This window comes from Danio rerio, chromosome 10 (assembly GCF_052040795.2).
Source record: "Danio rerio strain M-AB ecotype USA chromosome 10, GRCz13ab, whole genome shotgun sequence".
Classification (NCBI taxonomy): domain Eukaryota; kingdom Metazoa; phylum Chordata; class Actinopteri; order Cypriniformes; family Danionidae; genus Danio; species Danio rerio.
The window spans coordinates 46,061,257-46,085,000 of record NC_141030.1 but is presented as its reverse complement, the minus strand read 5'-3'; the positions used below and the strand labels follow the sequence as shown (position 1 = coordinate 46,085,000).

Sequence of the window (23,744 nt, the reverse complement as noted above, 5' to 3'; positions counted from 1 at the left end):
ATATATATATATATATATATATATATATATATATATATATATATATATATATTTCCAGAGTGATGTTTAATAGAGCAAGGAAGTTTTTATTTATTATATTTTTCTTCTGTAGAAAGCCTTGTTTTTTTTTCAGTTTGACTGGAATAATAATATACAATTTTAAAAAGATTTTTAACTGCTAGGGTTAATATTATTAGCCTTTTTAATATATACACTTCCCCTCAAAAGTTTGGGGTCAGTTTTTTTTTTCTAAATTTTTTTTAAAGAAAATTATTGTTCATCAAGGCGCCATTTATTAAATTTACAAATTTTTAAATATTTATTCAAATTTAAAATAACTGCTTTCTTATTGTATGTAGTTTTAGATGAAATCAGTATTGCTTTTATTACTATCATAAATAATAATAATAACAATAATAATTAATATTAGAGTGATTTCTGAAGGGTCATGTGACTATATGAAAACTGGAGTAATGAAGCTGGAAATTAATCTTTAAAATAACTGGAATAAATTATACATTAAATTATAAACTACTTTTAAACAGTTGTTTTATAGTGCAATAACATTTCCCAATAGATTTATAATGTGTACTGTGTTTTTATTTAATGAATGCAGCCTTTGTGAGCAGGAGAAGCTTATTTTAAAAGATTTAAAAATCCTACTGACCCCAAACTTTTGACCGGTAGTGTTCATTTTTTGATTGGCTACAGAACAAACCACTGTTGTCCAATGATTTGCCTATTTAACAGAATTAAATGTCACTTTAAGATAAATACTAGTATCTTGCACTATAAGTAGAAAAACATCATGTACTGTCATCATGGCAAAGATAAAAGGCAAATGTTAATAGAAATTAGTCAATAAAATTCTCTCTCTGTTAAACTGCACTTCGGGAAATGTTTTGAAAAAGAATAAAAAGTAGGTAGTATGAACAGCTGTCAAGCAAATGGAGCAGTAAGCAATCAAAGATCTCATTCTGCAAAATTCCCAGTCGCTCTCACTTCCTGCTGGAGATTGAACTCTACATGATGATGACGTCAGTGTCCTGAGATGCACATTGAGATTGTAAACAAAAGTTTATCTATGTTCCTCCATCAGTTTTATCCTCATTTCTGTGATCTTCAGCTGATAGAGGTTTTCCGTGATCTCCTGGGTTCATCGATGAGTTGCGTGGCTGCGAAAGTCAAGCCCACATCTTCTGCCGCAGCTTTCCTGAATGGGAAAACTTCTCTAGTGAAGCGCGTCACAAAGCACGGCATCTGCTTTTTCCCGCCCAGTATTTTCCCTCTGGCCTGGAAGTTGTAGGCCACCTGGTGGTTCAGTCGAGTCAGGAGTTTGGTGATCTCTAGATCTGGACCTCCATCGCTTTCTAGCAGATCACAGAGAGTCTGAATCAGCACCGAGCCCAGAGGATGCATGAATGCAGCGTAGCCTGAAAACAACACAACAGAAGACGCTGAGCAAAGAGCTGAAGAAGAGCTGTGGAGACAAACTGATCAACAAAATGACTCTGAGATTTTATAAATGCATCAATATTCTCACTTGAATCGATTCTAAGCTTAGTTTTTAACTGCAGAGCTAGCTCTAGACTAGTTTTTAACAGCAGATGGAGCTCTAGACTAGTTTTTAACAGCAGATGGAGCTCTAGACTAGTTTTTAACAGCAGATGGAGCTCTTGGCTAGTTTTTAACAGCAGATGGAGCTCTAGGCTAGTGTTTAACAGCAGATGGAGCTCTTGGCTAGTGTTTAACAGCAGATGGAGCTCTAGGCTAGTGTTTAACAGCAGATGGAGCTCTTGGCTAGTTTTTAACAGCAGATGGAGCTCTTGGCTAGTGTTTAACAGCAGATGGAGCTCTTGGCTAGTGTTTAACAGCAGATGGAGCTCTTGGCAAGTTTTTAACAGCAGATGGAGCTCTTGGCTAGTTTTTAACAGCAGATGGAGCTCTTGGCTAGTTTTTAACAGCAGATGGCGCTCTGGGCTAGTGTTTAACAGCAGATGGAGCTCTTGGCTAGTGTTTAACAGCAGATGGAGCTCTTGGCAAGTTTTTAACAGCAGATGGAGCTCTTGGCTAGTTTTTAACAGCAGATGGAGCTCTTGGCTAGTTTTTAACAGCAGATGGAGCTCTTGGCTAGTTTTTAACAGCAGATGGCGCTCTGGGCTAGTTTTTAACAGCAGATGGACCTTTAGGCTAGTTTTTAACAGCAGATGGAGCTCTAGGCTAGTGTTTAACAGCAGATGGAGCCTAGAGCGTCATCAGCTGTTAAAATCTAGCCTAGACCGCCATCTGCTGTTAAGAACTAGCCCAGAGCGCCATCTGCTGTTAAAAACTAGTCTAGAGCGCCATCTGCTGTTAAAAACTAGTCTAGAGCGCCATCTGCTGTTAAAACTAGCCTTGACCACCATCTGCTGTTAAAAACTTTAGCCTAGAGCACCACCTGCTGGCCAAAACTAGTCTAGAGCGCCATCTGCTGTTAAAACTAGCCTTGACCACCATCTGCTGTTAAAAACTTTAGCCTAGAGCACCACCTGCTGGCCAAAACTAGGCTAGAACACCATTTGCTGTTCAAAGCTAGACTGTAGAGCGCCATCTGCTGTTAAAAACTATCAAACGATTTTCACCACAGCTGTAAACTGAATTTACCATGGTACCAAGTTTACCTGGTGAAGTGGCGTATGTTACTGCAGTGTCGATAGGAATGGAAAGAAGCTCAGACAGGATGTCCTGTTCCTCTGAGGATGAAGAGTCTGTCTCCACCTGCACGCCTCCATCCAAATCTCCACCTCTGCAAGCCTTTAAAGAAGCATGAACATTCAGTTATGATCTGTAGAGATTTTTGTGATTGGGACACATATGTCATGAGTTCCCCTTCCCTCTGATGTAATCAATTAAAGGAACTCTAAGACGGAATGCAGCACCACTGATAATCACAGGCTCTCATTCAAGAACACCTAAAGGTCACAGGAGTTCACCTGCAACACACATCATACCTGGATGAGGAAGAGTTTGCTCTTGTCCTTCATTATTGGGCTTCTGAAGCAGCTGTAGATCTCGGCCAGATTCACAGCACGTCCATCACAACCAAACACAACACCTTCTTCACCGTGACTGGAGATGATGCCCACAAAGCACTCTTTGACCGTCTGCTCGCTCTCTGAGGACGGAGAATCAGTTAAAGCAAGTCGTGTGGAAGTAAATAGATTCTGAATGTCAACTTTCTTAAGCTTATTTGTTTAATTATATTTTATGTGTGACACGGTGGCTCAGTGGTTAGCACTGTGGCCTCACAGCAAGAAGGTTGCTGGTTCGAGCCTCGGTTGGGTCAGTTGGCATTTCTGTGTGGAGTTTGCATGTTCCCCCCTGTTGGCGTGGGTTTCCTCCGGGTGCTCCGGTTCCCCCCACAGACCAAACACATGCGCTATAGGTGAATTGGGTAAATTAAGTGTGGTTTATTCATAAACTAATTTCGCGAGGACCACGTGCTTATGATCAACACGGCTGGCACCTCATTAGCTCTGTAAACTGTAATTAGCTCTGGTACCACGCCTCCTTTTTCAAATGGTACATTTTCATACGACTGAACTCGTCCAAAACAGCCACTAAACTGACAAAATGTAAAATAGTTACATTTCCTCGTGAGATCACCTCAGGGGCTTCACTTCACCCACAGGTTTAAAATTCACTTGCAGTGGTGGCCTGATTGAAAAACACCTTTTTTCCCCACAGCACTTAAATGGTCAACTACATGCAACAAACAAAAAATAATGTGATTTTTAACTTGATTTTTATTTATTATGACACTGGTATACACCTTTTCTTTTCAATGGGTTAACGTTATTTTAAAAAGGCTTTTGAAATAATAGAAATCCACTATTTCTGTCACGATGACGTATTACAAAAACAAGGAGTAGATCCAAATGCAGCAAAATATAGTTTAATATATTAAGTAAACAAAGAAGATCCAAATAACAGGCAAGGTACAAAAACTGACAAAACAAACGCAAGTGCAAAAACTTAAAGCACTAAGGTGAATCAAACTAAATCTTAACGGGGATCCAAAAACATTGAGTCGATACTAAAAGTGATCAAACCGAACCTAACATGAGGAACTGGAGAACAAAATAAAGCAGGACAGAGCAAAGCATGACAGAGCAAAGCAGGACAGAGCAAAGCAGGACAGAGCAAAACAGGACAGAGCAAAGTAGGACAGAGCAAAACAGGACAGAGCAAAACGGGACAGAGCAAAACAGGACAGAGCAAAGCAGGACAGAGCAAAGCATGACAGAGCAAAGCAGGACAGAGCAAAACAGGACAGAGCAAAGCAGGACAGAGCAAAGCAGGACAGAGCAAAGCATGACAGAGCAAAACAGGACAGAGCAAAGCAGGACAGAGCAAAGCAGGACAGAGCAAAACAGGACAGAGCAAAGTAGGACAGAGCAAAACAGGACAGAGCAAAGCAGGACAGAGCAAAGCAGGACAGAGCAAAGCAGGACAGAGCAAAGCAGGACAGAGCAAAGCAGGACAGAGCAAAGCGGGACAGAGCAAAGCGGGACAGAGCAAAACGGGACAGAGCAAAGCGGGACAGAGCAAAGCGGGACAGAGCAAAGCGGGACAGAGCAAAGCGGGACAGAGCAAAGCGGGACAGAGCAAAGCGGGACAGAGCAAAGCGGGACAGAGCAAAGCGGGACAGAGCAAAACGGGACAGAGCAAAGCGGGACAGAGCAAAGCGGGACAGAGCAAAGCGGGACAGAGCAAAGCGGGACAGAGCAAAACGGGACAGAGCAAAGCGGGACAGAGCAAAGCGGGACAGAGAAAAGCGGGACAGAGCAAAGCGGGACAGAGCAAAGCGGGACAGAGCAAAACGGGACAGAGCAAAGCGGGACAGAGCAAAGCGGGACAGAGCAAAGCGGGACAGAGCAAAGCGGGACAGAGCAAAGCGGGACAGAGCAAAACGGGACAGAGCAAAGCGGGACAGAGCAAAGCGGGACAGAGCAAAGCAAAATCCAAAGGCAAACTAAGCACAACATGACAGGGCTTATAAAAGACAGAACCAATTAGACAACAAGGAACAGCTGGAAACAAGGAGTGATCATGTGAGCAGGCATGCAGGAAATGAAAACAACCAAAACAAGACCTAGTGCCTTCAGAGTCCACAAGAGGGCACTGCAGCAGGTGTGACAATTTCTCTTACTTTTAAGCTATTTAGGAGACATGTGCACCCACTGACAGGTAAAGGGTGCTCTGCTCTCTCTCTCTCTCTCTCCCTCTCTTTCTCTCTCTAAAGTAAATTGGATTGCCATTTATTGTCAATGCATTTTAGATATGTATAAAGTATGTAATATGATAGCATCATTAAATTAATAAAATATGCAGTAAATAAGAAATAAATATCAGAAAAAAATGAATAAAAATAGACATTATTGCAAAAAATATAATAATTACTAGAATAAAAAGAGTAGATTATTTAAATGAGGCAAATTAGTTGATTAATCATTTCTTATGGTGTGCAAATATTGTGCAGCCATTATAGATGTCATTTTGTTCTCTCCGAGTATTAAGTTTATCTGAGTCGTTTATTAAATGATTAATCATTTAATGTTTCTCTCGCGGCGGTGCGCGCACAGTCAGCTGCGAAATGGTAATGCAAAAAACACATACAAATAACGGCAACTTTAGAAAGCCAAAGTAAAACCTGAATCCTGGATATTTTAAGGAGATTCAGAAGCTCCGGACGGATGCATTTTGGCGGAAAAGGTGTGTCTGTGGGTCTGCAGAGCATGTGAGAATTTCTGTATGAGTGACAGATCGCGCGCACACAGAACCAGCACTAGGAAACGTGCGGAGCGAGAGAAGATTTCCCACTGGTTAATCGATCACGAATGTTTAATTTTCTTGGACGGTTACAAAAAAAGGTATTTCTCTCTGAGATGGCTGTCAAATTGACGCTGATTCAGGCTTCTGGATGGGATGAAATTAAGTTTGAAAATTAAGTTTGCCATCCAGTGGACACACATGGAACAGCAGAATATTTTATTGAAAATTTTCAGCTCACAGAATCATCTCGCGGGCCTCATTAAATTCGTTTGCGGGCCTGATCTGGCCGCGGGCCGTACGTTTGACACCCCTGGTGTAAACTGTATATAGGGGGTGTTGGTCAATAGCCTACAGCACATAATTGAACTAATATCTCAGAGGGAGATTATGTTAGCCTAATTTGAGAGATTTAAAAAATAAAAGACACTTTTAAAAGGAACAACAATATAAAACTGGTTGTGTGTTTCAGCACTTGCAACCATCAATTACATTTTTTTCTGTTTTTAAGCCCTGGTTTAAACAAGCAGTGTATGCAGGGTTCAACGCTAAGGATTTTTTCTACTGGGCCAGTGGTTGAGATTTTTACTTGCCCTGCCAGTTTTCACTGGCCCCACCAAAAAAAAAAAAAAAGTGAATAGCTATTTCTCAGCCACATATTTAAATAATGTGGCAAAATAATGTCTGTGAATCTAGAATTTAAACATTTTGAAACTCTTAATAAATGTATAATGAGCAAAATTCAACATTTTATGCAAACGAAAGAGCAGAATGAAAAATGTGCTGGTATTTTATTGCAATTCTAAATTATTTTAAAAAAATGGATTGCCAAACTGACAACTCTTTTTTTTTCTTTTTTTTTTTTTAGTTTCTTAATTTTGTACCCATGTAATTGTCTGCTTCCAAGACTTTAGAAACAGACGTTTTCTTTAAGCCTCATAGTTTGATGGTGCCGCCATGTTGCCATCTTTTTGCTGTATTGGTTTTTACCAGCTTACGAAAAAAAAAATAATGTGCTCATCATTACTGGCCGATAGGGGCCAGTAACAATCCTGTCTACTGTCCCGAGCGTCTTTTACGCTGGCCCCGGGCCATCGGGCAGTCCTTATTGTTGAGTCCTGGTATGTTATAACGTAGATCCAAAGAAATCTTAAATTGTTAATTACTGAACGTTTTTAAAGCACAAACAAAACTGATCATCTGTAACTGTGAGTTTACTGTTTGTTTTGCCGTGACACAGTCTGTTATGTTTATATTGCTTGTACAGATTTCATTAGACATGACTTTTAGCCACTGACTGCTCGTTTTATTGCTCATCATGACTCATTCATTCATTTTTGATTAATGTTAATACCAAATTATTTGTCATCCAGCTCCACCCGAACAGAAATCTCCATTTCTTTATATAGTTTTTCAAACAAGTGGTACAGCTAGTGCCAGTCATAAAATATTTTAATCTGGGCTTGCTGATAATTGAGGACAGCATTATTATTAACAAACATGCACTTTGGCACCAATAAATGACATTATGTAATATATTTTTTTAAACTCTGAAAATGATTGATTGTTAAAACTCGGCGATAGGTCAAATGTGGTCAAACCCAACAGTTATAAAGTGCTCAGCATAAATAAGTACACCTTCTTTGAAAATTAATATTTGTAAACCTTTCTCAATATAGACAATATATTTTGGTGCATTTAAACTAAATAATGATTTTATTAAACATTTTTATTCATTAAAATAAGAGTTTGGTCACAGAACATATTCAGGAACAGAAAGACATTTAAATTGAAATAAAGTGTTGCAAAAAAAAATGCAAAATTTAAACTAAATGTTATATATTTTTATGTTTTATTTCAGTGGTTCTCAAACGTTTTTCATCAAGTACCACCTCAGAAAAAAGTTGTCTCTGCAGGTACCACCATAATGAGCAGTATTGAAATACAGTAGCGTATTAGGTCCAGTAAAGCAGCTAAAGCTCTGTACAGTTCAAAAACAAGGCATATTAGTTGGTATTATTGAGAACTTTTAAATTAAAATGTGCTTTTAAAAGTTAAAAATGGAAGGTTACTGTTCTTAAAAAAAAAAAAAAGAAAAAATTCCTGGCTTATCAGCACCTGGAAATGTTGCCAGGGCCTCATAAATATAGGCTTTATGTTATCATATTCATAAATAAATCAATTTTAATAATTTATTTAAATATATGTAGCATGTACATATAACATATTTGATTAATCCACATACCACTAGAAGAAAGCCTGCGTACCTAGTGAAACACATACCACAGTTTAAGAACCACTGATTTATTTAATATTTGGATCTAACATATTCATTAGGGTTTAAAACATTGCATGGTGACTTCTATGTTATTTTGTTAGATTAGTTCCAGTTCCTATAGCAAATATTACTTTACAAGAGGGATCTGTGTGCTCATTCACCCATTTAGAAATCTTGCATATGGCAATATATGCAAATTGCACAAGTTCATGTCTGTTTTTTTTACATATATAAAATATGGAGTAACAATTTATTTTGATGGTTCATTTGACTATTAGTAGACAGTCTGCTTAATATCTGCTGATACTGCTCATTTAAAAGACATTTACCTGACTGTAAGAAACTTTGCAAGGACATGTCAACTTACACTGACCCCCACCCTAACCCCAATCCTAACAGTCTACTTATAATCTAATGAGAATTAGTTGGCATGTAGATGCAATGTAACGGATCATCAAAATAAAGTGCGACCAAATATATGTCATATATCCAACCAATATTTCAAAATATTTCTTGCATATATTATAAATATATTACAAATATGCACATTAAATACAGTATTAGATATAATCTTATATGTATGTCTATATATATATATATATATATATATATATATATATATACACATAAATTCTTTTGTTTTAATTCGGCTTAGCCCCTGCATTATCCACAGCAGAATGAACCACCAACTATTCCAGCATATCTTTTACGCAGCAGATGCCCTTCCAGCTGCAACCCAATACTGGGAAACACCCATACACACTTACATTCACACATCACAGCTAATTTAGTTTATTCAATTCACCTATAGAACATGCAAACTCCACAGAGAAACGCAAACTTGTCCAGCCGAGGCTCGAACAAGCGACCCTCTTGCTCTGAGGCGACTGTGCTACCCACTTAGCCACCATGCCGCCCCAGATCAATACAGTTTTAGACAATATTTGAACATAATTGTACATATTTGTAACTTTAATAGTTGAACATAATATATGGAAATGTAAATATATAGATATCTTTTTTTCACTTGTATCATATATTTAATTTGCTTAATATTGCCAAATATTATAATTATATACGTGTGTTGAAAGAAATTACCCTGAAGTTGGTTTTGTCCATGTTTGCCAAAACCAACTTTGGGTTAAATTTTTTTTTTTCGATTAAACTTAATTTAGGTTTTAATAAAATAATAATAACTTTAACAGCAACACACAAACACAGACACACACCACAAAGCATTGCAGATCAGAAATGGCATATTTTTAAATCTGAATCTGCAGTGTTTGAATGTGTGTGTGTGTGTTTTTTGCAGGATTGTCATAACCCATAGTTGGTTTTGCCCCTATCGGACCCAGCTTTGGTTTATAACAACCCTGCAACACATAAAACAAACATAAAATCAGCTTGGAAGACGTAATTATAAATGTAATTTATTTCCCAGAGATTGGTTGCGGCTGGAAGGGCATCCCCTGCGTAAAAACAAGCTGGAGAAGTTAGCGGTTCATTCCGCTGTGGCGACCCCGTATTAATAAAGGGACTAAGCCGAAAAGAAAATGAATGAATGAATTCTTCAACATTTACCTTGTTTGAAAGCCTCAATAATCTCTCCTGCTTCCATGTCCACTCTGATGTCCACAGAGAAGCCCAGTTTCATCAGGATCTTGTGAAGTCTTTGCGTGTCTTTCTTGGCTCCGGGTCTGTTTCTGAGAAGTGCGTCAGGATAGAAATTCTCCACTGACACAATCAGCGCCCGGTTCTTCATTCTCTTGTTTGCTGTGAAGGCTGGAAATCTACAGAAAGACATCTTTAACTCCAGCAGCACTGAGGGCGAATACACAGACTGAGAAAGTAAAGGAGCGACAACATTATCAGCGTCTCCACATCATATAACAAGGTGAGTCCAGCCTCATTTGCATGAGTCCGGCCATATATGGTGTTTCCTGTGTGTCATGCGTCTGGCAGTTCCCAGAGCTTCACCTTTAGCTAACAGAAGCAGTTACTGTCTGCGTAGGTGCTTGCATTTGTTTGAGTGTTTACCAGCAGTGCCTTGCTGGAAAGGATGTAGGGAAGAATGCGATGCAACATAAGGTGACAGTAGAAAAATATGAAAAAAGGACATTTTTAAAATGATGCTCTTATTATTTTGCAGTTTCTGTAATAGTCACAAATTTGTAATAATAATAATAGTTTCTTGAAATGCTTTTTAATAAAGTCTTTAAGTTGCATTCATTGTTTTAGATAAAAAATACTGATGAGAGGATGATTCGGTGCTCAATTTTATGTTTTGCAATAAAAGGTTTAGCAATTAAATAATAAAAGGGCGATGCAGTGGCGCAGTAGGTAGTGCTGTCGCCTCACAGCAAGAAGGTCGCTGAGTCGCTGGTTCGAGCCTCAGCTCAGTTGGCGTGTCTGTGTGGAGTTTGCATGTTCTCCCTGCGTTCGCGTGGGTTTCCTCTGGGTGCTCCGGTTTCCCCCACAGTCCAAAGACATGCGGTACAGGTGAATTAGGGTAAGCTAAATTGTCTGTAGTGTATGAATGTGTGTGCAGAGGTTTCCCTGAGATGGGTTGCGGCTGAAAGGGCATCCACTGCGAAAAAACTTGGTGGATAAGTTGGCGGTTCATTCCGCTGTGGTGACCCAGGATTAATCAAGGGACTAAGCCGACTAGAAAATGAATGAATGAAATAATAATTATTATGATTATAACTAGAATAATAAGTATCATACTTGGCTTGAAATATAACATTTGATTGTTTTAATTATAAAAATCTATAATTTTCATTATTTATTTTTGTAAGTTACAACTTTAAAGTTTTTGCATTAAATAGATTTTAAGAGTTCAACACTTAACTCAAGACTTACAAAAGCTTGTTTGGCATGCTGTCCCTGGAAAGAGCCCTGAGCTGAAGGGATCCTCGAGTCTAGGGCTACCCCCCTTTTGCGGGGCGAGAGAGATTGAGCTTAGAATGATCTTAATACTCCCCCGCAGCTAAGGTCTAGGTGAACTTCTTGAAAGCGAGACATCTAATAAAAGAGACTTATGTTTATATGGTCTATGATGTAGAGCGTATTCAGGCTTCGAGAGGTAACCGGGGAACCCGGCCACGAACGCGCCAGCTCAGAGCAGAAACGCCAGATGTTCCAGCAAGGAGCCAGAGCCATTGGAATTCTTGCTGATCGCTGGGCTACCTATTCTGGATAAAGGTGGAAGAAGGGGAGGAGGGGGGTTTCTTCAAGACGAAGATAGTTGTAGAGAGAAAAAGAGAATAAATATAGGAACTTAGGATTCTTTGATTGGAGGATCGTGATTAGCTAATATAAGCCAGCTGGGTCAATCATGAGCGCGTACTCCTCTCGAAATTATTTAATAAATTAAACTTCTCACAGTGAAAAGATTATTAGCATGTTATACAAATTGCTTAAAAATCATTGGCAGGTTTAAAAAAAAAGTTAGCTCATAATGATAAAAATTTAGAAGAAAAAATAATGCAGTGCATATATAATCTTATTTTTATTTGTTTATGCATTATTTTATTTAATGCATAATTTTTATTACACTTGAATTAAATTAAGGTAATTAAAATTTATGAAATGTATGAATTCAAATGTATAAATAATAATATCAATGAATTTATAGACCTGATTATGTTTCTCTGCACTCTCTCTGAACTATCAGCAAGTTCATGACCAGGTAGAACTTGTTTTTAATGTCTGCTTATCTTCGTGTTGATTGCGTGATGCTTCCTTACATTAATGTTCAGGATAAACTAGTTCAGCTTTGATTACACTTTGTACCTGATTTTGTTTCCTGTCTAGTGTACTGTGAAATGATGCACAGAGAAATACTACTCGGAGATTAATATTGCATATGCTCATCTTATGATTCTTTATTTTTTATGAGTAATTGTTGCATTTGTGTTTTTGTGAGCTCAATTATGTGATATAAAGTTTAAGTTAAAATTATTAGTGACATTTTTATTATTTTTTCCCCAAAATATATCTTTTTTTTTTTTACATTTTCCATGCAAAAAACATATCAGAAAATTACATTGAGTAATAAGATAATATTTATAAACTTTTTATTCTTTATAATGTTGTAAAGTGTTTAACACATTTTTAAACAATAGTTTTAATGAATTATTATTTTTATCTTTGCCATGATGGCATTACATAATATTTTACTTATTTTACAAGATACTAGTATTCAGTTTTCTGTGCAATTTAACTTAAAATGATGTGCAATTATGACTAAATTATGTGCAATTTAGTCAAGTTGTTCAGTAGACAATAATATTGTCCTAAAAAAAGCTTGAAAACAATTAAAATCTGCTTTTATTTCAGCCAAGCTAAAAGAAATAAGACTTTCACCAGAAGAAAAAAAAATATTGTAAGAATTACTGTTAAAATTTCTTTGCTCAGTTAACCCTGTAAGTCCTGAAATATAAAAAATAGGCAGAAAATTCAAATTTTCTAGAAATGAGATGTTTATTAAACCATCTAGCAAAATTATTTTTTTTTTGCATGTAATATTTTTCATGATATTTATTTTGTATCACATTTGATAAATCAGGTGTTTGTGCAACTTTTTGCTCATTACAATGTTAATTTTAATTACAAAAAAAATTTAACATTTGACAGTCCTTTAACATTTTGATAGCAGAGAACATTTCAGGCAGTTTTTCTCTTTGTTGTTTTGTTTTTTACATTAAATATTTTACAGTCTGTGGGCGCAGCACGGTGGCGCAGTGAGTAGCAGTGTTCTACATTGTTCCTTTTATTTATAATAATAATTATAATAATTATTTACATTTATATATCTTCTGGGCACTCAAAACACTTTACACAATGGGGGAATCTCCTCATCCACCACCAGTGTGCAGCTTCCACCTGGATGACTTGACGGCAGCCATTTTGCGCCAGACCGCACACCAGCTGATTGATGGAGAGGAGACAGAGTGATGAAGCCAATTATGATATGGGGATGGTTAGGAGGCCATGATGGACGGAGGCCAGTGGGCAGATTTGGCCAAGATGCCAGGGTTAAACCTCTACTGTTTTTCGAAGGACATCCTGGGATTTTTAATGACCACAGAGAGTCGGGACCTCGGTTTAACATCTCATCCAAAAGACGGCGCTCACTGAGCAGTAAAGAGTCCCCGTCACTATACTGGGGCATTAAGACCCACACATACCGCAGGTTGAGCGCCCCCTGCTGGCCTCATTAACACCACTTCCGGCAGCAACCTAGCTTTCCCATGTGGTCTCCCATCCAGGTACTGACCGGGCGCAGCCCTGCTTAGCTTCAGTGGGCGACCATGTGAGAATTGAGCTAGCTGCCGGCTATTAAATTTTTTTTACTAAAATTGTTAACAATAAAAATTGTATTCTTGCTAAAACAACTTGAAATTAGCTAATAGTTTCCAGCCAAAAAGTATGCGAGTAATTCAATGAGAGCAGCCATTTTGAAAAGGTTAAAAAACACACCTTCCACTGCCTGGACTGTCATGAAAATCCACAAGAGGGCGAATACAAACTATCAAATCATATACAACAGGTTTTCGAGCCAAAAATTGATCAGGTTGATTTTATATAGGTCTTAGAAGCTTGTGTATCAAACAGGATATATGCGACTTTATAGGGTTAAACATCACTTGAGAAATTACTAATAATTCAATAAATAATTGTCAATGTCAATTTTATTTATATAGCACTATTAAACACAACCAAAGGTTGACCAATGTGCTGAACAATAAATCACAGAGAACAAGTATAGAATTATAGCTAAAACAAACAATTCTCACAAATAGTTAATATAGGTAAAAACAACCAAATCTCACTAATAGTTATTATAGCTAAAAACAAACAATTATCACTGATAAAATGCCAAATCAAAAAGGTAAGTTTTCAACCTAGATTTAAAAACAGACAGCGATGATATAGACCTAATACAGAGGGGCAGAGCATTCCACAAAGTAGGACTAGCTACTGCGAAAGCCCGATCACCCCTGCATTTCAGCCTCGACTTTGGAATGTATAAAAGTCTCTGGTTTGATGACCGAAGAGACCGACCAGGCTGATGTTCAGTCAACAGGTCTGACAGGTAGGAAGGAGCCAGGCCATTTAGAGATTTAAAAAGAAAGAAAATTTCTTAAAGACTTTTAAAAGTGACACGATAGTGCACAGGCAAGAGCGCAGCACTGGTGTGATGTGGTCAAATTTTCTGGTGCTGGTTAAAAGCCTTGCAGCAGCATTTTGAACTAACCGTAGGTGGGATAGAGTTTTCTCACTGATCCCAAAATATAGCGCATTACAGTAGTCCAATCTTGAAGTAATAAAAGCATGAATTATTTTTTCAAAATTTTTTCTAGATAAAATAGGTGTTACCACGGCTGGGGGGAGTGACACTCACAACAGGAGGTAAGATCCAATGTGCAGGTTTATTCAATATCAGGCAAGCAATGGTCAAATCAGGTGCAAACGGATATGTATAGACGGTCCAGAATCGTAGTCGATATAAACAGGCAAAAGGTCGAAAGGCAGGCGGCTAAACGGGATAACTAGGAATGCAAGGCTAGGATCTAAACACAGAGAAACAATAGGGATGGCTGACGTGAAACTGATGTTTCGACACAGTGTCGAGATCCCGAAGCGCAAGTGTTTCGAAACACTGCACCGAAGCATGATCCGAAGCACCCAAGTCACGTGACTAAAGTGTTTCGAAACACCTAGTCACGTGACTAAAGCGATTCAAAGCATCGATCAGCTTTGAAACGTTTCGAGACCTGGCGAATCCTCATTTGATTGCCAAGGTCATCAATCAATCTGTGTGTCATATGGCTTAGAGGACTTTGTGATTGCTAAGTGATTCTATGCTTTGCATGATGTTTTGGGTTCGAATCCCGACTTGTACAAATACTCTGAATTCATGGTTTTATGTATTTTAATCATGTTTCTGTTTTGTGTAGCCTAAATAGGATACAGCTGCAGTTACGCCATCAATTTAGCATCATTTTTGTAACACTGTAAAACAATAATAAATATTTTTACAGTATGGTTAGGTTTAGGTAGACATTAATAAAATACAATAAATGGGAAATTTAATGAATAATATAAATAATTCTTGATAACTTCAGGCCACCGTTTTTGATCTAGCAACAACCCTGTTTTAAGACAAAAACAAGACAAATTTATTCACAAATTGTTCATTCGGATATCAGAACAATGTTGAAACAAAACGATACAAGAGCAAAGCATTACCAATTGGTATTGAAGCATTTCAAAACAACTGCCATAGACTGGATTCGAAACCAATCAACCCCGCATGGATATCTAACACCTTAACCACTATACTATGTTACCTAAAGGATCCACCAAACAAAGTTGGTTTTAATCCCTCAATTTGTTCAACTATTCTTCGCTGAAGCTGTTTCAGTGCAATACATAAAAAAATGACCACTAGATGTCACTGTAGAGTGGGGTTTCGAAACGTTTCGAAGCTTCGACACATTTGCTTCGACTGTTTCAGTGTTTCACGAAGCCTCGCTTTGCCCACCACTAAGAAACAAGACAGGGAGAAACGCTTCGTAATGTCACACTGGGAAAACTCAGCAAACTGGAAGCGTCAGAGAGTGGCTTATGAATGGAGTGATATCAGTCTGTGAACAAGGTCCAGCTGGGGATTGCAATCAGGATAGATGAATGAGCAGGCGTGCGTGTTTGGGAGCAGTGCATGTATGAAAATGTAGTCCTGGGAAATGCGGAAATGTAGTCATGAGAGTTCGTGTGAGAACCAGCGATCCTCTGGGAAGCGATCGCTAATTGTGTGACAATAGGTTTGACCGTTTTTAAAAGTCGAAGCTGAAAAAAGCAGGATTTGACCACTGCGTTAATCTGCTTATCAAATCTCAAGCCATCATCAAAGATAACGCCCAGATTTTTTTAACTTTCACCCATGCGGTCTCAGTTGAGTGATATTTTTTAAAACCTGACTGAAAGATTTTATGATCATCTAAAAACCTTTGCAGTTGCTGCAGAACTACTTTTTCTAAAATCTTTGTACTAAAAGACAACTTTGAAATGGGTTTATAATTGGCTAAAACAGATGGATCCAAATTTGGTTGCTTCAGCAAAGGATTTACAGTGGCATGCTTTAAAATATCAGGTACATTACCAGTTTTAAAACAGTGATTTACCATAGCTGTAATATAGGGACCCACTGTGTCAAAGACTTGCTTTAAAAAGTATGGTGGAAGAGCATCAGTGGAGGAACCAGACAGCTTTAGTTGACACACTATTTCTTTAAGCTGTATAAAAGTTGTTGGTTATTAAATTAATTATTAAATTATAATTATTAAATTATAATCATTTAAATCCAACTGTATGATGAATTGTTTCTTTGTATCATAGGAAAGCCTGAATGTTCGTTTATATGTATTGTTAGTCTACCAAGCAACAACTGAATGCAAGAAAATGACTCAACACTAGTTTAAAGCGTGCAATTAACATACCGAGCAGCCAAAAAGCCCAAGCAATGTCCATCAGTGGAGCTGACAGACGGTGAAATGCACCCTGACATTAGTGCTTGTGTTGAAATCCTGCACGTCGCTTCACATCACATGAGCTCCTGCAAAAGTACAGAATGTGAAATAAACATCTCACACACCTTGAAGGCAGTAAAAGGCCAAAGTATGACTGTGACGTAATCTGAGTCACACAAACCTGGGCTTTACTTTAGTTTCGATATGTGAATCAGGATTATCATAACTCAAGTGTTTCCCGAATCAGGATTTCATTGGGATTATGTTCATATTATCAGTGTGTGTCCATCATAACAGTGTGATTTCAGGTTCATAGCTTGTCCCAACAGTTGACTTCCTGCTGCTGATGCAACTGCGATGTTATGTTCATGAAAGAAGATTGCACATGAAAAAGTACATTCATGACATGTATTATCTCCAGTCCGTCTTTGTTCTGTGATCTTCAGCTGATGGAGCTTTTCCGTGATCTCCTGGGTTCATCGATGGGTTTCCTGAATGGGAAAACCTCTCTAGTGAAGCGCGTCACAAAGCACGGCATCTGCTTTTTCCCGCCCAGTATTTTCCCTCTGGCCTGGAAGTTGTAGGCCACCTGGTGGTTCAGTCGAGTCAGGAGTTTGGTGATCTCCAGATCTGGACCTCCATCGCTTTCCAGCAGATCACAGAGAGTCTGAATCAGCACCGAGCCCAGAGGATGCATGAATGCAGCGTAGCCTGAAAACAACACAACCGCAGACGCTGAGCTGAAGAAGAAAACAACTCTGAGATTTTATAAATGCATCAATATTCTCACTTGAATCGAGTCTGAGTTTAGTTTTTAAAAGCAGGCGGCGCTCTAGGCTAGTTTTTGGCTAGTTTTTAACACCAGGTAGCACTCTAGGCTAGTTTTTGACTAGTTTTTAACACCAGGTAGCACTCTAGGCTAGTTTTTGACTAGTTTTTAACAACAGACATCGCTCTAAACTAATATTTAACACCAGGTGGCGCTCTAGGCTAGTTTTTGGCTAGTTTTTAAAGGCAGATGGCACTCCAAACCAGGGGTTTTCAACTGGTTTGGCCATGGGACCCACATTTTTACACGGTCATCAAGCCGCGACCCAAATTTTTTTGAACTATAATACAATTTTAGGAATTATACTTAATTTGTATTTATTTGTTAACACACACAAGTAGTGACAGATAAATCAGAAGACATTCACCAAGACTTACAAATAAACAGTATTTATTGCTGTCATTTAACAAAATAGATCAAATTATAGAAATATTACAAAGTAAAAACGACAGATACTGTAAACAGTGGTTAGGGTAAGGAAAGGTTTAGTTACCATGAACTAAACTGAACTGTTAATAAAACATGTCTGGTTTCTAAATTTCGTTTTAATTCAGAAGGTTTCATGCTCTCTTATGAGAGCACCTCACTACATATGACACTGAGGCTTTAAGCCTTTTTGTTGTCAATATATGTAAATACATACTTCACATATTTGGGGTCGTACATGCGCTTCGACATATTTGTTGCTATGATTAAATGAAATTTCACATGTCAAACGGTAGGGTTGTGGCGCAGGAATTTCAAAATAAAAGTTTGATATAAGCAAAATAAGCAAAAAATTTAACTTTTGTTGTTTTTACTACACACTCTGCGACCCACTTTTGGGTAGCGACCCACCAGTTGAGAAACACTGCTCTAAACTAATATTTAACACCAGGTGGCGCTCTAGGCTAGTTTTTGGCTAGTTTTTAACAGCAGATGGCACTCTAAACTAATGTTTAACACCAGATGGCGCTCTAGGCTAGTTTTTGGCTAGTTTTTAACAGCAGATGGCGTTCTAGGCTAGTTTTTGGCTAATGTTTAACAGCAGACTGCACTCTGGGGTAGTTTTTAGCTATTTTTCAATGGTAGATGGCACTCTTAACTAATATTTAACAGCAGGTGGTGCTGTAGGGTAGTTTTTGACTAGTGTTTAAAAGCAGATGCTGTTCTAGGCTAGTTTTTGGCTAGTGTTTAACAACAAATGAGGCTCTCGGCTACTTTTTGGCTAGTTTTTACAGCAGACGGTGCTTTAAATTAATATTTAACAGCAGATAGTGCTCTAGGCTAGTTTTTGGATAGTTTTTAACAGTAGATGGCATTCAATGCTAGTTTTTTGACAAGTTTTTAACAGCAGATGGCGTTCTGGGCTAGTTTGTGGCTAGTGCTTAACAGCAGATTGCACAGGCTAGTTTTTAAAAGCAGATGGCGCGCTAAACTAATCTATAACAGCAGGTGGCGTTCTAGGCTAGTCTTTGGCTAGTTTTTAGCAGCAGATGGCGTTCTAGGCAAGTTTTTGGCTAGTGTTTAACAGCAGACTGCACTCTGGGGTAGTTTTTGGCTAGTTTTTAACGGTAGATGGCTATCTTAACAAACATTTAACAGCAGGTGGTGCTGTAGGGTAGTTTTTGACTAGTGTTTAACAGCAGATGTCGTTCTAGGCTAATTTTTGTTTAGCGTTTAACAACAGATGAGGCTCTCGGCTACTTTTTGGCTAGTTTTTACAGCAGACGGTGCTCTAAATTAATATTTAACAGCAGATAGTGCTCTAGGCTAGTTTTTGGTTAGTTTTTAACAGCAGATGGCATTCATTGCTAGTTTTTGACATGTTTTTAACAGCAGATGGCGTTCTGGGCTAGTTTGTGGCTAGTACTTAACAGCAGATTGGACAAAGGCTAGTTTTTAACAGCAGGTGGCGTTCTAGGCTAGTTTTTGGCTAGTTTTTAACAGCAGATGGCGCACTAGGCTAGCTTTTAACGGCAGACTGCATTGGCTGGTTTTTGGCTAGTTTTTAACAGCAGATGGCGCTCTAGGCCAGTGTTTAACAGCAGACTGCACTCTAGGCTAGTTTTTGGCTAGTTTTTGACAACAGATAAGGCTCTAGGCTACTTTTTGTCTAGTTTTAACAGCAGACATCGCTCTAAACTAATATTTAACAGAAGTAAGTGCTCTAGGCTAGTTTTTGGTTAGTTTTTACCAGCAGATGGCATTCTAGGTTATTTTTCAATACACAACAGCTTTTAAGGCTCGTTTTTGGCTAGTTTTTAACAGCAGACGGCACTCTAAACTAACATTTAACAGCAGATGGTGCTCAATGCTATTTTAACAATTAGCCTATTGCACCATCTGCAGTTAATAACTGATCTTAGAATGTAAATTATTGCCCTTTACAGTTCGAAATCTTGTTCAGGAGAGAATAGCAATGCAATCTGAAAATTCTCAAATGAAGACTAAACTGAAGTGTTTGTAGGCGATAACTCATACCTGGTGAAGTGGCGTATGTTACTGCAGTGTCGATAGGAATGGAAAGAAGCTCAGACAGGATGTCCTGTTCCTCTGAGGATGAAGAGTCTGTCTCCAGCTCCACACCTCCATCCAAATCTCCACCTCTGCAAGCCTGCACAGCAGAAGATGGAAGATTTTTTTAAATGATATCCTCAATTCAACTTATAAATCCAAATTATACACTTTTTAAACAGAATAAGTCAAAAATTAAAAATTACCAGAACACTTGCAATATACATACAAATCAATTTAGCAGTTTTGTCATTTGTTTGTTTTGAAATTTACATCCATGAGTACTTTCACAGATCATACCTGGATGAGGAAGAGTTTGCTCTTGTCCTTCATTATTGGGCTTCTGAAGCAGCTGTAGATCTCGGCCAGATTCACAGCACGTCCATCACAACCAAACACAACACCTTCTTCACCGTGACTGGAGATGATGCCCACAAAGCACTCTTTGACCGTCTGCTCGCTCTCTGAGGATGGAGGATGCGCTTTGTTAGTATCAGAAGGATTATATTTGTAACCTTATTAGTTTGCAGTCCAAACTGTGGCTGGCACTGTGGCTCAGTGGTTAGCACTGTCGCCTCACAGCAAAAAGGTCACTGGTTCGAGTCCCGGGTCAGTTGTCATTTCTGTGTGGAGTTTGCATGTTCTCTCCGTGCTAGTGTTTGTGTGGTGTGTGGGATTGCAGCGTAATTAATATAAGTGAGATCCAAGATGATGACTCGCCACAGATGTCTGTTGTGGGGGGGGCTAAAGTCCCTGTCGTCTGGCTGAAATCAATACTTTTTATTACGTTTGGCTAGCTAAAGCGATTTACTCCTGGGAAGGGGTTAAAATCAGGGTCTGTGCGATTTACTTCCAGAAGAAAATTGAAATTGGGGGGCAAGTTATTAGAGCTGTAAAGCTTAACTTTTAGATTCCAGGTGAAAAATCTAATCTGTTGGAAGTCCACAGGGGAGGGGGGGGGGTGATCACCATAACGGGGAAGTCCCAGAATAAAGTGAGAAAAACTGTATCTGATTGAGCAGTTATAATATTTAACTTGGGCCATCACCATACTGGTAGATCTGTCTCTGTGGGATAGCAGCGTCATTAATATAAGTGAGATCCGAGACAATGACTCGCCACAGATATCTGTTGTGGGGGGGGGGGGTTAAAGTCCCTGTCGTCTGGCTGAGATCAATAACTTTTATTACGTTTGGGTAGCTAAAGCGATTTACTCCCAAGAGGGGATAAAGTAAGGGGCCGTGCGATTTACGTCCAGAAGAAAGTTGAAATCGGAGGGCACGTAATTACAGCTGTTAAGCTTAACCTTTTAATTGTAGGTGAAAAGTCTAATCTGTTGGAGATGTCCAATAGATTAATAGGTACCGAAAAAGTCCTTGGGGGTTGAGGGGTGGGGGAGGGTTGATCACCAGAATGAGGAAGTGCCAGAGTAAAGTGAGAAAATACGATACACCGGTGTTTTGCAATATTCACGCTGTTCTCATCTGTTTTTATACTATTTGTTTCTATTTTATTTACACTTGTCTCTTTCATTCCTGTTTATGTAAGCACTTTGAATTGCCACTGTGTATGAAATTTGCTATAGAAATAAACTTGCCTTCCCTAATAAACACAGACTTGATGCCAGTAAATCACTTTTTACATTTTATTTATTGCATGACATACAGATGAAGCCAAAAATATTCACGCTCCCGTCAATTTCTTTTTCAAATATTTCCCAAATGATGTTTAACAGAGCAGGGAATTTTTCACAGTATTTCCTATAATATTTTTTTATTCTGGAGAAAGTCTCATTTGTTTTATTTCTGCTAAAATAAAAGCAGTTTTAATTTTTTTAACCATTTTATTATTAGCCCCCTTAAGCAATATTTTGTTTTGGGTTGTCACCAGAATAAACCACTGTTATACAAAAACTTGACTAATTAACTTTAACCTTAACCTTGTTAAGCCGTTAAATGTCACTTTAAGCTGAATACTAGTATCTTAGTCAGATGTTGTGTGCTGTCATCATGGCAAAAATAAAAGAAATCAGTTATTAGAAATGAGTTATTAAAACTATTACGTGCTGAAATGTTGAAAAAATCCTCTGCATTAAACATAGAAAAAATAATCAGGGGGGCTAATAATTCTGACTTCAACTGTGGATGCAGATATGAAATTGGAAGTCTCACCAGCTTTAAATGCTTGATAAATCTCCTCCGCCTCGATGTCCAGTCTGATGTCCACAGAAAAGCCCAGTTCGCTGAGGATCTTGTAAAGCCTTCGACTGTCTCTCTTCACACCGATTCTCCTGCACAAATAGGCCCCAGGATAAAAGTTTTCCACAGAGACGATCAGCGCCCTGTTCTTCACACTCTTACCAGCAGTGAGAGGAGATCTGCAAGACATGATGTTTGATCTGGCAAATTTCGTCTCAGAATAAGTTGCACGAGTCTCCATGTGAGTCCTGCCCAATTTTGCACATTGTAATCTCATCTGTTGGGCAAACCGCTTGTTTCATTACCACCGATGTTGCACAAGTTCTTCAATTTTGCACATAACTCTGCATGCCTAAACAGGACCAACAGATCCCTGCAGGGGCTTTATAAGGTGTTTGCTCTTGTCCAGATTGTGAGGAAGCAGACAGAAGCATTTCAATAAGGGAGAGCATGGACAAAAGTAACAAAGCGACTTTCCCGAAGGCCTGACTACAGTTGCTTTCCTGGCTATAACAGCATATTAAGCATGCAACCCTTGATGGAAATCATTGTAGCGGTTCTTTTTTCCTTATAACAAGTCTTTCTTTTTTCATGCATCACTGTAACGATCATACAGGTTATTTAGAGCAATAATGCATATTTAAAAGTGCAGTAAGTGACTTGTCTTCTGCAGAAACATGTTTTGTTGTACTGGTTGGAAGTCTCTACATTTCAACAGTAATGATTAAAGTAAATGATCTAAATCAGATCACCTGCCTGTAATTATCACGTGGTCTTCAAGTCCTAATTAATTGGTTCAGGTGTGTTTGATACGGGTTGCAATTGAAATCTGCATGACAGTGGCTCTCCAGGGACAGGGTTGGCCACCCCTGATCTAAATGTATTTATATAATAGGTGTATTTATATACCACGGTGTGGTTCGGTGAAGATTATCACGCCATCGATTTGGTTCAATTCGATAACTCGGTGCATTGACGATGCTTTCCATACATAATTCGATTTTTTCTTCACAAGACTAGAATTATTTATTTAAATCTATAAATTTATTTATATTTATATATTATTTTGAGGGTGAAGCAGTGACGCAGTAGGTAGTGCTGTCGCCTCACAGCAAGAAGGTCGCTGGGTCGCTGGTTCGAGCCTTGGCTCAGTTGGTGTTTCTGTGTGGAGTTTGCATGTTCTCCCTGTGTTCGCGTGGGTTTCCTCCGGGTGCTCCGGTTTCCCCCACAGTCCAAAGACATGCGGTACAGGTGAATTGGGTAGGCTAAATTGTCCGTAGTCTATGAGTGTGTGTGAATGTGTGTGTGGATGTTTCCCAGAGATGGGTTGCGGCTGGAAGGGCATCCGCTGCGTAAAAACTTGCTGGATAAGTTGGTGGTTCATTCCGCTGTGGCGACCCGGATTAATAAAGGGACTAAGCCGACAAGAAAATGAATGAATATTATTTGTAAAACAAATTTGTTCTTTAATACAAGCAGTAAGATATATGAAATGTACCTTTAATTTGACCTGCTTAAAGTAAACACTCTTTCTGAATATATCAAACAAAACTTCAACACATGCACAGAAGACAGTATGAGCATTTATAGCAAAT

The 23,744-nt window shown here is 38.4% G+C and overlaps 2 protein-coding genes across 2 annotated transcripts; both read right to left on the bottom strand.

Annotated features, from left to right (window-relative positions):
• Positions 1 to 671: 671 nt before the first annotated feature.
• On the bottom strand, positions 672 to 16,664 carry casp17 (caspase 17, apoptosis-related cysteine peptidase). Its single transcript, XM_087271529.1, has 5 exons — positions 16,597 to 16,664; positions 9,671 to 9,879; positions 2,991 to 3,154; positions 2,661 to 2,793; positions 672 to 1,433 (listed from the first exon to the last, which is right to left on the bottom strand). The coding sequence occupies exons 1-5, from the start codon at positions 16,662 to 16,664 to the stop codon at positions 1,123 to 1,125; spliced, it is 885 nt and encodes a 294-aa protein (XP_087127655.1). The 3' UTR covers positions 672 to 1,122.
• Positions 16,665 to 16,814: 150 nt separating this feature from the next.
• LOC798445 (caspase-3-like) lies at positions 16,815 to 22,444 on the bottom strand. The gene is made up of 4 exons (XM_087271517.1): positions 22,123 to 22,444; positions 20,252 to 20,415; positions 19,919 to 20,051; positions 16,815 to 17,337 (listed from the first exon to the last, which is right to left on the bottom strand). Exons 1-4 carry the CDS (start codon positions 22,424 to 22,426, stop codon positions 17,069 to 17,071), a joined length of 870 nt encoding a protein of 289 aa, XP_087127643.1. The 5' UTR covers positions 22,427 to 22,444; the 3' UTR covers positions 16,815 to 17,068.
• Positions 22,445 to 23,744: the final 1,300 nt, after the last annotated feature.

Bases quoted from the DNA above. Each gene is read 5' to 3' on its own strand.
- casp17 (XM_087271529.1), bottom strand. From the start codon at position 16,664: ATGTCAGGGTGCATTTCACCGTCTGTCAGCTCCACTGATGGACATTGC. The intron at 3,155-9,670 runs GTAAATGTTGAA...CTCCGTCCTCAG, and splicing joins TATTGAGGCTTTCAAACAAG to AGAGCGAGCAGACGGTCAAA. The intron at 2,794-2,990 runs GTATGATGTGTG...GCTTCTTTAAAG, and splicing joins GCAAACTCTTCCTCATCCAG to GCTTGCAGAGGTGGAGATTT.
- LOC798445 (XM_087271517.1), bottom strand. From the start codon at position 22,426: ATGAGATTACAATGTGCAAAATTGGGCAGGACTCACATGGAGACTCGT. The intron at 20,052-20,251 runs GTATGATCTGTG...TCTGCTGTGCAG, and splicing joins GCAAACTCTTCCTCATCCAG to GCTTGCAGAGGTGGAGATTT. The intron at 17,338-19,918 runs GTATGAGTTATC...TGTTGTTTTCAG, and splicing joins AACATACGCCACTTCACCAG to GCTACGCTGCATTCATGCAT.